Source organism: Chanodichthys erythropterus, chromosome 18 (genome assembly GCF_024489055.1).
Source record: "Chanodichthys erythropterus isolate Z2021 chromosome 18, ASM2448905v1, whole genome shotgun sequence".
Taxonomy (NCBI): domain Eukaryota; kingdom Metazoa; phylum Chordata; class Actinopteri; order Cypriniformes; family Xenocyprididae; genus Chanodichthys; species Chanodichthys erythropterus.
The window spans coordinates 22,471,878-22,486,771 of NC_090238.1; the positions used below are offsets into that span (position 1 = coordinate 22,471,878).

At 37.0% G+C, this 14,894-nt stretch overlaps 1 protein-coding gene across 6 annotated transcripts in view; it reads right to left on the reverse strand.

Annotated features, from left to right (window-relative positions):
• hhat (hedgehog acyltransferase) overlaps window positions 1-14,091 on the reverse strand; it is a 46,191-nt gene extending 32,100 nt beyond the window's left edge. For 4 of the 6 annotated variants that reach the window (XR_010892569.1, XM_067368478.1, XM_067368474.1 and 1 more), the window contains exons 1-9: window positions 14,026-14,091; window positions 13,333-13,458; window positions 10,722-10,789; window positions 10,440-10,553; window positions 10,158-10,352; window positions 6,808-6,840; window positions 5,410-5,667; window positions 5,163-5,325; window positions 3,515-3,665 (exon numbers count right to left, since the gene is read on the reverse strand). Coding sequence is in view for 5 of the 6 variants with exons in the window: in XM_067368478.1 (XP_067224579.1) it covers window positions 3,515-3,665; window positions 5,163-5,325; window positions 5,410-5,667; window positions 6,808-6,840; window positions 10,158-10,352; window positions 10,440-10,553; window positions 10,722-10,789; window positions 13,333-13,447 (1,097 nt within the window). In the remaining variant the exon portion in view is untranslated. Of the gene's footprint in view, window positions 1-3,514; window positions 3,666-5,162; window positions 5,326-5,409; window positions 5,668-6,807; window positions 6,841-10,157; window positions 10,353-10,439; window positions 10,554-10,721; window positions 10,790-13,332; window positions 13,479-14,025 lie in introns of all 6 variants that reach the window. The other 2 variants (XM_067368476.1, XM_067368477.1) reach the window with 2 other exon arrangements.
• Window positions 14,092-14,894: the final 803 nt, after the last annotated feature.

A 14,894-nucleotide genomic window follows, 5' to 3' on the forward strand; every position in this document is an offset into this window, starting at 1 on the left:
AGATCTAAGGTCATAAAAAGGGTAATAAAACACCAGCTAACAGCCCCCATGAGGAAAATGTCTTAAACTAAATAATATCCTAATGAAAATATAAACATGAGTGAGGGTTGTTTAGAGACAGGAAAGGACAAAAAATATCAGTTTAGTATTGGGGTTAATGACAATGAATGGTCACAATAAAGGGAAGAAAAAAAAAAGGAAACATGTTGCTTTTATATATTTACACACACACACACACACACACATGCAAGTATGCTCATATTATACTAATCATTTTCAATAATGTTTTGAATATGTTTGTATTTTTACACAGACCATGAATTATTTATATATTTATAAATAAGGCTTATTTACTTTTCCAAACTGAATGTTTTATTTTTTATCTTTTAATGAGGCTTTTTTTGTTCATTATGTTATCAGGACAGTTGTATATTTGACATGTTTCAATTTATATCAGTGTATATATACTGTATATCTTGGTTTAGGGTTAACAAAACCTTACAATTTTTGTAAGAGAAAAAAATGCATGTATAAATAAGACTAGTAACATGCATTAAGAAAACAAATAGCATCACTTTTAAATAAATCAATAGATCTAGAATAAAGAGCCTTGTGTCACTGACCCATAAAAACAATAGATCAATTTGATTGTGATCAGATAGCTATCAGCAGGAGTCTTCAAAATGGTAAAGTGTGAGTGTGTTGATGCCAGACTAAATGAACAGTTTTTTACAGCAACCTATAAACCTCTCAACCGCTGGCCCGTAAACCCAGCCCATGATAGTGACCGACTGTACTAAATCACACACATGCACAAACAGCAGTACTCGCACAACCATGCACGTGTGCAGAAATACACACACACACTAAGAAAATCTCCTGATTTAACTGTAGTCAATAGCAACATCTCAGGCTCTCTCTCTCCCGCTTTCTGTTGTTCTCAATCTCATTCACTCCCTGTGGGACATTTGCACTGTAATCAGAGACTTTGCTGTCCTGCAGTATGGGGTACTGTCTCCATGTGATACAGTATGTTGCATCCGGCAGTTTGGAACCATTAAACAGAGTTGAGCATGTGAGCAGGATTTTGAAGTATATCAGTGTGTGTGAGTGTGATGAGGCTATGCTGAGCTGTTAGAAAAAGCGTGCGTGTGTGCGCGTGTGTGTGCGCTCTATCTGGTTCAGAGGAGCTGTGCTCTGTTGTTCCGTGTGGGATTGAAGCCAGACGGGGTCTTACAGCAGGTCCTGCTAAAGTCTCCAGCATTCATCTGTTTCCTTACAGCTCTCATTTATCACACTCTAAACTCCATCACCTTCAACACCACTCTGAGACACACACTAGTGCTTAACCTTTCCGGCTCTCAGAACTTTAGCAGCTGTCTGCATTGCAGATCTGCTGATACACTAAAAACATGCACGATTACACAAGATAGTGTCACTCCATCCACGTGACGATGAGTGACAATGATCCGCTGGGTTAAGAAAAATAACTTAAACCTGTGTGTATTATGAAGCAAAGCAGATAAATACAAAAAAAACAAAAAAAACATGGTGGATATGGTTTGTAAAGTTATTACAGTTAGTTATTTTTACTACTGTAAAATAATGATAAAGCTTTCAGAACCTTTCAATCATGATGTTTAATATATTTTTTTATCATTATTTTATCATTACATATATTATTTATACACTACTGTTCAAAAGATTGAAGTCAGCAAGAGTTTTGTAAAGAATTTAATACTTTTATTCAACATGGACACATCTAATTGACCGTTCGCAAAGACCCGCCCCCTTTAGTTACAGTTGCTATGTCCGACAATCCAGGCTGCTCTCTCACACAGTGAAAAATACATTGCGGAGCAAAGAGGACACTGACAACACGTCGACAGACAAGACAGAGCAGGTTACTTTTTATATGAAACAAAGTCTCAAATTTCAAATTTTATAATTTTTAAAGAAATTTAAACATATACCATTTAGTGGCTCTTTAATGTGTCGTGACAGATCGCTGTAGCGCCTCAGTTCAAGCGGCTCGTGAACCGATCATCTATTCCTACCAATTCATTTATAGCATAGAAGTAATGTTGTTTTAACTGCAGAAAGATGTCAGTACACACCATTTTTCAAGTTCAAGTCCACCGGGCGGCATAAATCTACTAACTTCCCTGACTGCTTTGTTGGACAAAATGTAGATTCAGCGTTATGACTGGTCAGATCGCCTGTCAATCAAACTCCCAAAAGGGTCAAACTGATCAAAAGTAACAATAAAAACAATAATAAATGTTACATTTCTATTTCAAATAGATGATGTTCTTCTGTTCATCAATAAATCCTGAAAAAAATTATCACAAATATATTAAGCAGCACACTAATAATATTGAGAAATGTTTCTGGAGTTGCAAATCAGCATGTTAAAATGATTTCTGAAGGATCTTGTGACACTGAAGACTGGAGTAATGATGCTGAAAATTCAGCTTTGCCATCACATGAACAAATCAAAATATATTAAAATAAAAAATTGTAATAATATTTCACAATATTGTTTACTTTATTTTTATCAAACAGTTATTGTAGAAAAAATAATAATTGTATAATAATCATTCAATCATTTTATTTATTTTTGTGTGCAAGATATGAACAATCCTTTAACAATTATCATTGAATGTGAATGTATGGCAAGGATAGCCCCTTTAGATGTAACATCTCATTTTCAAGGGGGTCCTAAGTACCATGGTATCCTATCATATAGATATACTATGTAATTACTATATTCATATGCCATTGTATTTATATGGAACTCTGAGGTACATCTAAGAATACCATGGCATTACCATCACGCTTATGTCTAAAACATATTATTTCCATTGTACAATGTCCACAAGGCTATGATACATCCATAGTCCTTTTTGTACTATGGATTTATGAAAGTAACAAATAGAAGGCAACAAATTTGCAATAATACACACATTCTACCAAGTTTAAAGAAAAAGAAAAAAAGTCAGACAAAAGACAGCTGTTTCCAGACTGGTGTTGCCTAGGAGACCATTCCAGACTATTGAAGTTGAAATGCTGTATACCTTCATCAAGAATTCAAGCTTTTAGAATAAAATACAATTGTCTGGGAGGAAGCCTGCATGTATGAGCCTGTTCTACATCCTCTCACGAGACGTCAGAGAGCTCAACTCCATCAGAGAAGCCGAACACTCAATCCCATACATTTGAGTTAAGATGTTTGTGACATTAAACAGAAAGCATGAACCTTGTTACTCTCCTGTAATGTGCTTGTAGATGGTGTAAGTGAGTCTTAAACCTCTTCCAATCTAATTGGAATATCCAATTGGCTTAAAGCAATTAAAGCAACTGCAGCGTAGCTCTGCCCCCTGCTGTTTCACAAATGTACTGCAGATGACAGTTGAACAACCTCAAAATCTTTCCAGCAATAGGACACAGTGCCTTAGAAGTCAAAGGTCAGAGCTTTTGAAGTTTGACAGGATACAGAAGTGTGTATATTTACCTCCACATCCCAGTGAAGCTGTACATGATGCTGACACACCGTGGTAACGTGGGCGGCTCCAGTCCGTCCAACTTGACGAGCAAAGACACAGCTCCAAACAAGACCAGATACTTTACGTAAAAAAACTGCACTAACGCCAGAGCCAAACCACCTGCAGGTGAAAAAGAGAGCAGGTACATGACATGAAACAGTAAAGTGGCCACGTGCTTGATATCACACAGACATTTGCCCTTTAAACATCTGAAATGACAGGTCTGTTCAGTCAAATCAGGAGTCTGCATACTTTTGACTATGCAGTGTATGTGAAGCTCATTTAGGCCCTTCATCCCATTCTGACTGAGAAGAACCACAGATTTCAGCTTTATTCTGAACTGTTTCATAATTTAGTTCTATCACCCTCATCCTCTCTAGTCATCTCTCCCTTTTAGCTTTTCTCTCTCTCTGTGTGTGTCAGTGGAAACTGAGAACAGCATGTGTCTTTCCCCATTTCCCACTGGTATAGAGTTAAAATCTTGTGTAAAAAAAAATTCTGCAAGCACTTTCTGTACAAAATGCAGGTACAAAGTGACGATAATGACTCAATGTTCTAGTGTGCTGCAGCTCAGACCTATACGCAGCTCTCTCTTGCAGAGTCTGTGTTTTTGAATCAAAGTTTAGGCAGAACAAATCAGCAACTTCCATAGATCAATAGACAGCAAGTGCTGAATCAAAATACTGCACAGGAGAGCACACGCACAAGGCTGAAGCTGTGTGCGTTTCATTGCGAACATCTGTGCACCATAATAATATAATAAACACTTTAACACCCAAATTAACACCAGTTATACAATGACAGACTGCATCCATTCTAAAATACATCATTTGGATAAAAACTGTAGAATTTGCTTAGAAACTCAAATATGCATATTTCCCTACAACACACTATGTAAACAGCTGTATGCCAAAAAATGTAGGATGTCGAAAAACTGTCGAATAATACTGTAGGCTAACAATAATCTGCAGATGAGAATTTGGACACTATGTTATCTTAGAAGACAGGGGTATCCAAACTCAATCCTGGAGGGCCACTGTCCTGCAGAGTTTAGCTCCAACTTGCCGTAATACACCTGCCTGAAAGTTTGTAGTATGCCTAGTAAGAGCTTGAATAGCTGGTTACGGTGTGTTTAACTGGAGTTGGAGCTAAAGTGTAGGACAGTGGCCCTCTGGAGCAGGTTTGGACACCCTGCTATATTTATTTATATATATTTATTCTGCAATGACACATTAAATTGGTCAAAAGTGACAGTAAAGTAATTAGAAAAAAAAATCTAATTTCAAATAAATGCTGTTGTTTTGAACGTTCTATTCATCAAAGAATCCTTTAAAAAATGATTTTAAGCAGCAAAACTGTTTTCAACACTGATAATAATAAGTAATATTTATTGAACAGCAAATAAGCATGAGGGATTTCTGAAGAGTCATGTGACACTGAGGACTGGTGTAAAAGCTTTTTGTCAAAAAAGGACAATGGCAATATTGCAGATGAAGCATATCTGTGAAGTGAAGTGGGTATTACACAACAGCATCCCTAAAGACTTTTAAGACATTCATCATCGAATTCAGTATATACTTTGAGAGTACAAGAATTCATATGCAGCCACAGACTTACCCAACGCCCAGTGCGGAAGCATCTCCAGGTAGGTTTCGTTGCTTTGGATGGCATGCATGTACATGAAGTGGATCATGAATTCGGCTAAACACCACCAGACAAACACGCGGAGAATCCCTCTTAACACATACACCACAGACACTTTACACACCGGTCTCTCTATCTGCACAGAAAGAGAAAGACTTTTACAGTACATTTGGATAAACCACAGACCCTGCACCCTTTTATGAATCTCATTTTCTTCTACCTGTTCGCTAAAGTCTCTGTAGGTCATGATGGGTCCGTTGTAGAACAGAGGATGATAGAAGCAGTAAGCAGTGAGCTTGTAGAACTGAAAAATTAAAGTCTTTAGTCCTTTAACCTGCAGAAAGGAGTAGTGGTTTGGTCCTCCAGCCTGCAGGGGGTGCCAGCACATCTCCAGACTAAAGCTAATGCAGCGCAAACTGCAAACAGCAGTACTGAAGAGCAAGAGGTAATACTGGTCCTCAGAAGTACACCAGCCACGCTAGAGACAGATTTAAAACAAAGGGGGGAAAAAACATTTTGAATTAACCAAACTAAACATCAAGAAGCTAAAAATCAGTGGCTACAGGACAATAAATGAAATTTGCAACACAAGACAGTGAACAGGCCCCGAAATAAGAGTATTATTAGTAAACTTGGATGCAAATAGCTCTGTGGTGGCAGCAGGAAGACGATCCCTGTATCTGAATATGCCTTCCCTACTACATAGCAAGTGAAATAAGTAGTATGTCAAAATTCATAGTATTCATAAAAAGTAGGCAAAAAGTACCCAGAGAGATTCTGAATTGCAAATTCAATGGATACTTTACTATTCCACTAAGCCAAGGAGTTCTGAATGACAGTGAAATGACACAACTGACGCCGTAGGTCACATGACAAAGCCAAACACATGACAGAGGATGTAGCATGTCCGGATTGAATTTATACTACCCAAGGATGACACGGTCTTGTCAGAACTGGTGAAGAAGGACCACAATATACAAAATTCATAGAAAAATAAAATGGTAGACAGAAAACACAGGCTCACTGAAAAAAGAAAGATCCCATTTGTCCAGTAACTTCCAGTCACCCTCTACTAACTCTGCCAAAGCCCCAAAAATAAGAAAAAAATAAAATCTAGTTTATTCAGAATCAAAACTTATTTTATGGTCTCTGTGGGCTTCTGCATGTTTGAAAGCAGTTATTATTTCTCCAATTCTGTTTAGCTCCACTGGTGAGACAGAAAGGACACACTTCACTTTTACATTTATTATTTTGAAGAAATATAGCACAGGCACACAGTTTGTTAGGTTTGAAATTATAAAACAATAGATATATTTGTCAAAATAAAGACAAAAAAGCTACTCTTTCTGGTTATCCACTGTTAGAGGAACACATACAGTTAATGTGATGAACTACACCTATGGTTGATCTAATATAACTGACTTCAAAGATTTAAATTAAATGGATATATGTTGTATTCAATGCAATGTCATTCAGACACTTTTAAGCGCTACTTAATTGTCCAAATGTGTCCAAAATGTTCTTTGTATGTCATAAAGAGTCCAAATACAGCTCCATAACAATATTACAGTAGTACACAGATCACCCAAAAATGAAAGTGGTGTCATCATTTACTCACCCTCATGTCTTCTAAACCTGTAAGACTTTTTTTCTGCGAAAAAAAAAAGAAAAAAAAAAGAAGATATTTTGAAGAAGGCTGGTAACTAAACAGTTTTGGTTCCCAGTTGTATTGTTTGTCCAGTAAACCAAAGCTAATAACCAACATTCTTCAAAATATCTTTTTTTGTGTTCCACAGAAGAAAGCAAGTCAATTCAGTTTGGAAAGACATGAGGGTGAGTAAATGATGACAGAATTATCATTTTTGGGCAGACTATCAGTTTACCACAATACTCAGTCGCTGTAATATAGAATTTTCACTCTTGGGTGGATTATCCTTTAAGCAGGATTCTTTGTAAGTGATGAAAAACCACTGTAAACCACAGCTCCATCTTTCTAGATTACTCCACCTCAGGCCAGCATCCACTGATGCTCGGTGGCGAAACTAAACTAATATGATCTACTGGGCATGCTCAGAAGATGACAGCTGGCATCCAGCCAACAAACACAGCAGCAGCCACTTTCAAAAACTCATTATCGCCACTCAAAAATAAAGCTATAACCACCTCTAAATTACAGTAAATGACAGGGCGGCGTTCTGGAATTAGTCACTGGCTGATGCTGTTTTTCTTTGTATGTCATTATGGCAGTCTCTGCGGTAGCTGCATGGGTATTGCTGTCTTCCTGAGGGGTTTTCACAGCTCATAAGTAACTGAGGTAAACAGAGATATACTGAACAAAAAAGATCATTAAAAGAGAATGAAGATCACAACAGATTAAATTACAGTTGTTTGTTCTTCGGCTGGGTGTGTTAATGGCTGCTGCTGAATAATAAATAATAATTAGTTGAAGGTTTAATTAAGATTGGAAGCTCGTGTCACAGTTAATCAAGGAGAAACTCAAGGAAAGTAGGGAACTCGTTCGTCACTCAGATCAATATTCCCTCCATCTCTTTTCTCCCCTCTATCTGTGCGAGCTTGTTGATCTCGTTGCTTTCCCATTCAGTCAGTTATCTAATGACAGCTGTCAATCAATCATTCACTGTGTCAAGTGACTAAGCAGATAAAGAAAAACAATCATTCACTGTGTCAAGTGACGAAGCAGATAAAGAAAAACAAAAACAGGACCTTCTGGAAGCCAGCTGACTCTTTTTGCTGTAACATCTATTGTGTGAGGAAAAAGGAAAATACACAAGCACTGCTGTGCATGTAAATGTTTGACTTTGAACGTTTGCTTGAAAGACTGTTTGAAAGTGCATACATCGCTGTGTTTGTGTGAAGAGAATGGTGACATTTAATGCGGACTTGTTTCAGTCTCATCTCCATTCTCTCTGCGGAGCTCTGCAGATGTGCTCTGAGAGCCCAGGATACAGCAGACTCTGCAGGACCTGATCCTGAACCGGACAAATCCCTTACTCTGTCCATCGCACATCCACCTCATCAATACAGAAAGCTTCAAAGGGATACAGGTAGTTCAACCAAAATGAATAATTCTGTCATCATTTAATTCAGGGAACACAAAAGGAGAAATTTTGAAGACTGTGCTGGTCACACCTTTCCATGCAATTACAATGAATGGGGACTTTTTCAATGTTCGGACATAAAAGCACCATAAAAATGCTCCATATGACTGCTCTATATTCCAAGTCGTCTGTGATAGATTTCTGACCAAAATTGAAGTTATTCACTGATAATCTTCACCTCCAGGGAGCTTTTAACTTAAAGGGGTCCTTGATTATGATTTCACTTTTTTAACTTTAGTTAGTGTGTAATGTTGCTGTTTGAGCATAAATAACATCTGCATCTGACACTCAAAGTTCAATGCAAAGGGAGATATTTTCTTTTGAAGAAATTGCTTTTTAAGGACTACAACAAATGGCTGGTAGGGACTACAGCGAGCTTCTTCTGGGTTAGGTGACATCACAAACACCAAAATTTACATAAACCCTGCCCCTGGAAACATGCAACAAAGGGGGTGAGGCCATGTTGGGCTGCTTTAGAGAAGTGGAAGAGTTGTTGTAGTAGTCATACGGACTACTCCACAAACGAGGGTCAATTCAACGCTGGATTTGCACAAAGATTAACATGACAACACATGCTAGTTGATGAGTTGAATCAACTCCACAACAACTACATAAATTTATCCACTAACCATTCAGAAACGTCCAGTTGCTTCCTAAAAGTTGCAACTTCTTCCTGAGTCTCTCCATTAGTGTCCGACTCCAGTTTGAACAATGTAAGGCTGAACACTGTTACTGATAATCGTCATTTTGGCTGCGTGAGATTCTCCGGCTTTGTTGTTTAGCTATTGAAGTGCAAGCTGTTAAAGCTCCGCCCTCTTCTGGAAAGGGGGCCGGGAGCAGCAGCTCATTTGCATTTAAAGGGACAAACACAAAAATGTCATGTTTTTGCTCACACCCAAATAGGGGCAAATTTGACAAGCTATAATAAATGATATGTGGGGTATTTTGAGCTGAAATTTCACAGACACATTCTGGGGACACCAGAAACTTACATTACATCTTGTGAAAAGGGGCATAATAGGTGCTCTTTAAGAAGTGAGTTGAATAGATCATTCGACTTGTGCATGAACTATTCAGATTGGTTTTCAGTGTTGTTATTGTTAACTAAAATGAAAACTATTAAAATTATTTTCGTTATTTGAAATAAAGCTGAAATTAAATAAAATATAAATATTAGATGAAAAACCTAAATGAAAAAATTCAATGAAATTAAATGTTGCTTACTGAAATATGTTTAAGTTTAAGAAATACTAAAAAAAAACTAAACCTGAAAAAAAAAAAAAAAATCTAATTAGAAATATTTAAAAGAGAAAATAATATAAATAACAAAAACACATTCAAAAAAACTACTAAAACTTAAACTAATTCAAAATATTAATAAATACTATAATGATGTAAAAAAAAATACTAAAATAACACTGGAATCAACCAACTGAAAATATTTGACTTGAAAAGAACAACTTTTTTGCTACTTTCCTCATGAATATGGTAAACAATTTTATGATTTGACATTTTTATAATACATTTATGATACTTTTATGGTGGTTTTGCATCCTTTTTGAAGCTTGACAGATCTAGCTATCATTCATGGTAATTGCATTGAAAAAGCAACCAGAACATCATTCGGAACATCATTCACATTTCTCCTTTTGTGTTCCAAGAGGGGAAAAAAGAAAGCCATATGGACGTGGAACAACATGAAATTGAATAAATGAGGACAGACTTTCATTTTTGGGTGAACAACCCTTTAAATTGGACACTTTTATGCAGCTTCTCCTCAAAGGAGCAGAAACTTTGGTGTTTTACATTTAATGATAACAGCAATTACAGGCGCACAGACATCACACACCTGTAAATCCTGGAGGGCACTGACATTGAGTGTGGAGAGCAGCAGGAGAGAGCAAAACCATGATAGGGCGGGGCTACGTAGCTGAGCAACCACCAATGAGATGCTTAGATGCAGCATCAATAAAGTCACGCCCCACAGGCCGAGAAGCCATCCAGCAGAAAACAAGCCATACACTGCAAAGACTGCCAGTCGGAACTGTAACACAAGTGCACAAGGAAAGATGATGAAGCAAGCAGACATTTGATTACTTGCTTAAGTTTATCTTCTATGGATTCAAATTACCTGAGGCAGATAATAGGCTGCCAGTCTGGACACCACAGCATGGCCAATCAGAGACCACAGAAGAGACCGCCACGCCCACTCATTCCAAAAACTCCATTCAAAATCAGTCGGGTCCTAAAACACACAGATTTAAAAAGAGAGTGAGAGTGGGTGTTTTGTACATCTGTATAAAAGGAACTTGATGATTGAGCAGGAAACAGGAAATTGACCTTGGTGGGGTGCATCAGCCAAATGTGCCATCCTGATTAAAGTCACTAATATAATTACCATGTGTTCTCTCACCTTCTTGAATCCCCAAATAAAGAATCCTCTCTCCAGCTGCACCTCTCTGTCCAGACTGACCTCATGCTCTGTCAATCAAGCACAGGAAAACACATTTCTCACACATTATTTTGAAGGAATACAAACTTTACTTGCAATTTCTACTCCATTAAATAGTTTAGCTTGGTATAACTAGAACAATTTATATTCATTTTTAAAATCAGTTATTAACTTTTATTAAACGATTAGTTCACTTTCAAATTAAAGTTTCCTGATCATTTACTCACCCCCATGTCATCCAAGATGTCCACGTCCTTCTTTCTTCAGTCGAAAAGAAATTAAGGTTTTTGATGAAAACATTCCAGGATTTTTCTCCTTATAGTGGACTTCACTGGACCCCAAATAAGGGTCTTATCTAGAGAAACCATCAGTCATTTTCTAAAAAATGTTTAAAATTATATACGTTTTAACATAAATGCTCATCTTGAACAAGCTCTCTTCTTCTTCTTTATTAGAATTCCGGCAGTGTAGACACTGCTAAGTATATTACTGCCCTCCACAGGTCAAAGTTTGAACTAATTGTTATATACTTGCATTAGCATATTGTATATGACAGTTTAGTTCAAACTTTGACCTGTGGAGGGCAGTAATACACTTAGCAGTGTCTACACTGTCGGAATTCTAATAGAGAAGAAGAAGAGAGCTAATTCAAGATGAGCATTTATGTTAAAACGTATATAATTTTTCATTTCTTTTAGAAAATGACTGATGGTTTCTCTAGATAAGACCCTTATTACTCGTCTGGTATCATTTAAAGTCCTTTGAAGCTGCACTGAAACTGTCATTTTGACCTTCAACCGTCTGGAGGCCATTGAAGTCCACTATAAGGAGAAAAATCCTGGAATGTTTTCAATCAAAAACCTTAATTTCTTTTCGACTGAAGAAAGAAAGAAATGAACATCTTGGATGACATGGGGGTGAGTAAATTATCAGGAAATTTTAATTTGAATGTGAACTAATCCTTTAACTTGACTTTTCCAGGTCTAGAAAAGTTTTTTTTAATGCACAACTTCTCTGTATCAATAAGATTTTTCACCCAAAAATTAACATCCTCGCATTTACTTGCCCTCATGTCATTCTAAACCTGTATGGTTTTAATTTTTTCTGAAAGTTTAGCAGAACTTTCACTGTTACAATGAAAGTAAACTTTAAAAGCAGAATCCACTTTCATTTAATGGAAATGAAGAGCTCCATGGATAAGTTTCGATGAAGGCTAAGATCTCTTGAATATTCTCTGCACACATGCATTAACTCTCGTCTTTCTCCCCTGCAATGCAGTGTCAGTTTGGTATTGTTTTCTCCACCCCGCCCCTCTCTGTCCATCCCTCTCTCCCTACATTTCTTTCTTCATCCAGTTTTTCAGGATGGACCTCTCGTCACCTCGACAGACGGTTTTCCTGCAGGGTGCACTGGCAGGCAAGGATCTATCCACACTGTCATAAACACACTTTTTTTTTTTCAGAAAAGAAAGTGTACATGAAAACAGAAGTGAGACCACAGTGCCATCTGGTGGTTGCACTGTGTTGAGACAAAGACTGCAGAAAGATGTCTCAAGGGCATGTTTCCTGATACAGATCTTAAGTGACACTGACCTGGAGTTATATTTTCTATAAAAAAACCCACATCAAAAACAATATGATTAATAGTGCCTAAAGGGTCTTTAAGATGAAGAAATTAGACCTGGCCAAGCAATAAGACACAAAATGCAATATTTGAGATGTAAAGCCTGTGAATAATACTTAACCCTGACTAACAAATTTCCTTTAATTTCTAATTCACAAATTTATAAAGTGAATGTTTTCTCAAATATTCAGTTCAGCCTTATTCAAAATGATTACTATTACTACTATGAAGACTATATGGAACTGAACCTAAAGTCATCTAGATGGTATGCTTTAAAATGCTGTTTTCTGATGGCTAAAACACTTATCTTTAAATGTATCATGAGATTTACCTATTGTTATTATTTATGCAGTGGTTTGCTGAGCATGAGGAGAGGCCCTATTTTAAAGCTTTATTTTTGCACTTTTTTGACTGACATGTTTTGGTTGAAAGAGATAAAACGGGTGCCTTTTGCTGACCTGAGATCCCATCGTCCCTCAAAATGACAGCACAACCTTTTCAGAGCCCTTAGAGTCAGCAGTTAACACGACAGGATCGAGCACTTCTCCACACGCACGCACGCACACACACCACAGTAGCTCTTTTCAAACTGACACAACATAAAATAAAGTCCACGTGTGCACTAAAAATGCATCAAAAATGTATTTTATATTAATTCTTGATAAAGTCATCTAAATAAATTCAACAGGCATATGATACTCATGTAATAATTCATTTTTTTTATGTCTGACAAAGTCGTGGAGTGGTGGTTGTCTAATGGTCATGTAATATGCATCTTGTTTAGCTGCAACTTTTCTTGGATGATATATATAGTTTGGGATTTGAATCTGTGTTCACTTGTTAATTAAAATTGTACCAATGAACATTAATCCTTGTGTTACTAAGATCTGAGATCCTCTCTTGTAACCTGGAGGTTTGTGTTTTGTTCTGGGACAGAAAGGCAGCTCACCTTTAGAAAACCTGTGCAGCTGGTAGAAAGAATAGAGATGAGAGGCAAAGGAGAGAATCCAGTAGGTCATCATCTCCCATCGAGGTAGAGATACCAGCTCCCATTTTGGTGTCATGAAAATTGAACCTACAGGTTAGGAAGATACACTGTGATTGGTAAGTCAACAAGCCTGCAATATGGGACGGTTGTCACTACACTGGAATTTTTTTTCCAGCAAACATCATGATTTTTTTAAAAAAAAGCAGTATAAGTGAATTAAATTGTTTTAAAAAATAATCTTAAACTGTATGGATATGAGAGAGGATATGACATAAAGCGTTTCATATAATCCTGGGTGGACAAATTTAGGGATTATTAATATAAAAAGATGTCATTCGCCACAAAACTAATAAAAGAAATGCGTTTTATGAACTACTTTATCTCTATAACACAATGAATTATACAAAATCATCGACTATATATTAAAGAACTCCGAAATAAGAGTAGTTTGCGGTCGGTTACAATTAAAATCATTTTCAATAGTTCAAATAGGATGTAAAGTGTAACGTTATCAAGATTTATTTGCACAGTCATTCACCACTTTAAACTGATAAAATGTTTTTTTTACACATTCTAGCCCACTACATTATCTTATAACAAGTTTCGCAACAACTCCCGCACTATAATATTTGCATAAACGTTTCGGTTACTCACATAAACAACAGAAAAAATCTCTCGTGCCCGCTAAACGCTGCCGTAAAGCCCCGCCCTATGCTTCCGAGATCTCTCACGTCTCTTGATCCTGATTGGCTAATCTAACTACTACGTAATATCTTGGTACTTCAACCAGGGACGCGGCTTTGCTTTAACCCCATGAGTGCCTTAATTCATTCTGGTCAGACCATTTTAATGCAGATTACGGAAAGTTGTAACGTTATAATTAATCACAAATATCCTTCGACTGTAAGGTCGTTGTTCTGGTTTTAGTGTACAACGGATAATGGATAAGTACTTAATGCTGTGCTTAACTCGTTCAAAAAAAGGTAACGTTATGTTATTAACAAATGTAAACAAAATAGCCTGCGCCCACAACATGTTTACAGTAGTATAGTTATTTACATATGAAAAATGAAAACCCATAAATTCCACAATTATTTAAGCGCATAGAGAGGGTCTCTCTCTTTATACACCACCCCAGGGCACCACATTATGCTTGCTGAGAGGCTCAAAAGGACAGAAACTCTCTGAAGGTGTGTGGGGTAACTCAAGTAAATGGTGCCACACACACAGAGAAAGAGAAAGAAGACACACCAATTTCCAATTCATGGACTGTGTTCTATCTGTAGGAAAAGCGAGAACCAGACTATCTCTCCATCCATCCAACCTGTCTGTCTGAACTGCCCCTCTGTAAATACTCCACTAGGGGGCAGCAAGACTTTGGGGGTACTTGAGTATAACGTGTCGCATATATCGTTAACCGAAAAGTGAAACTGAATTGGACGTCATTATTAATATAACCCTTTACTATGTCACTTAAAGACGTTTTATGTAGTATTATGCAAATAAGTGGCTGCTTTTAAACT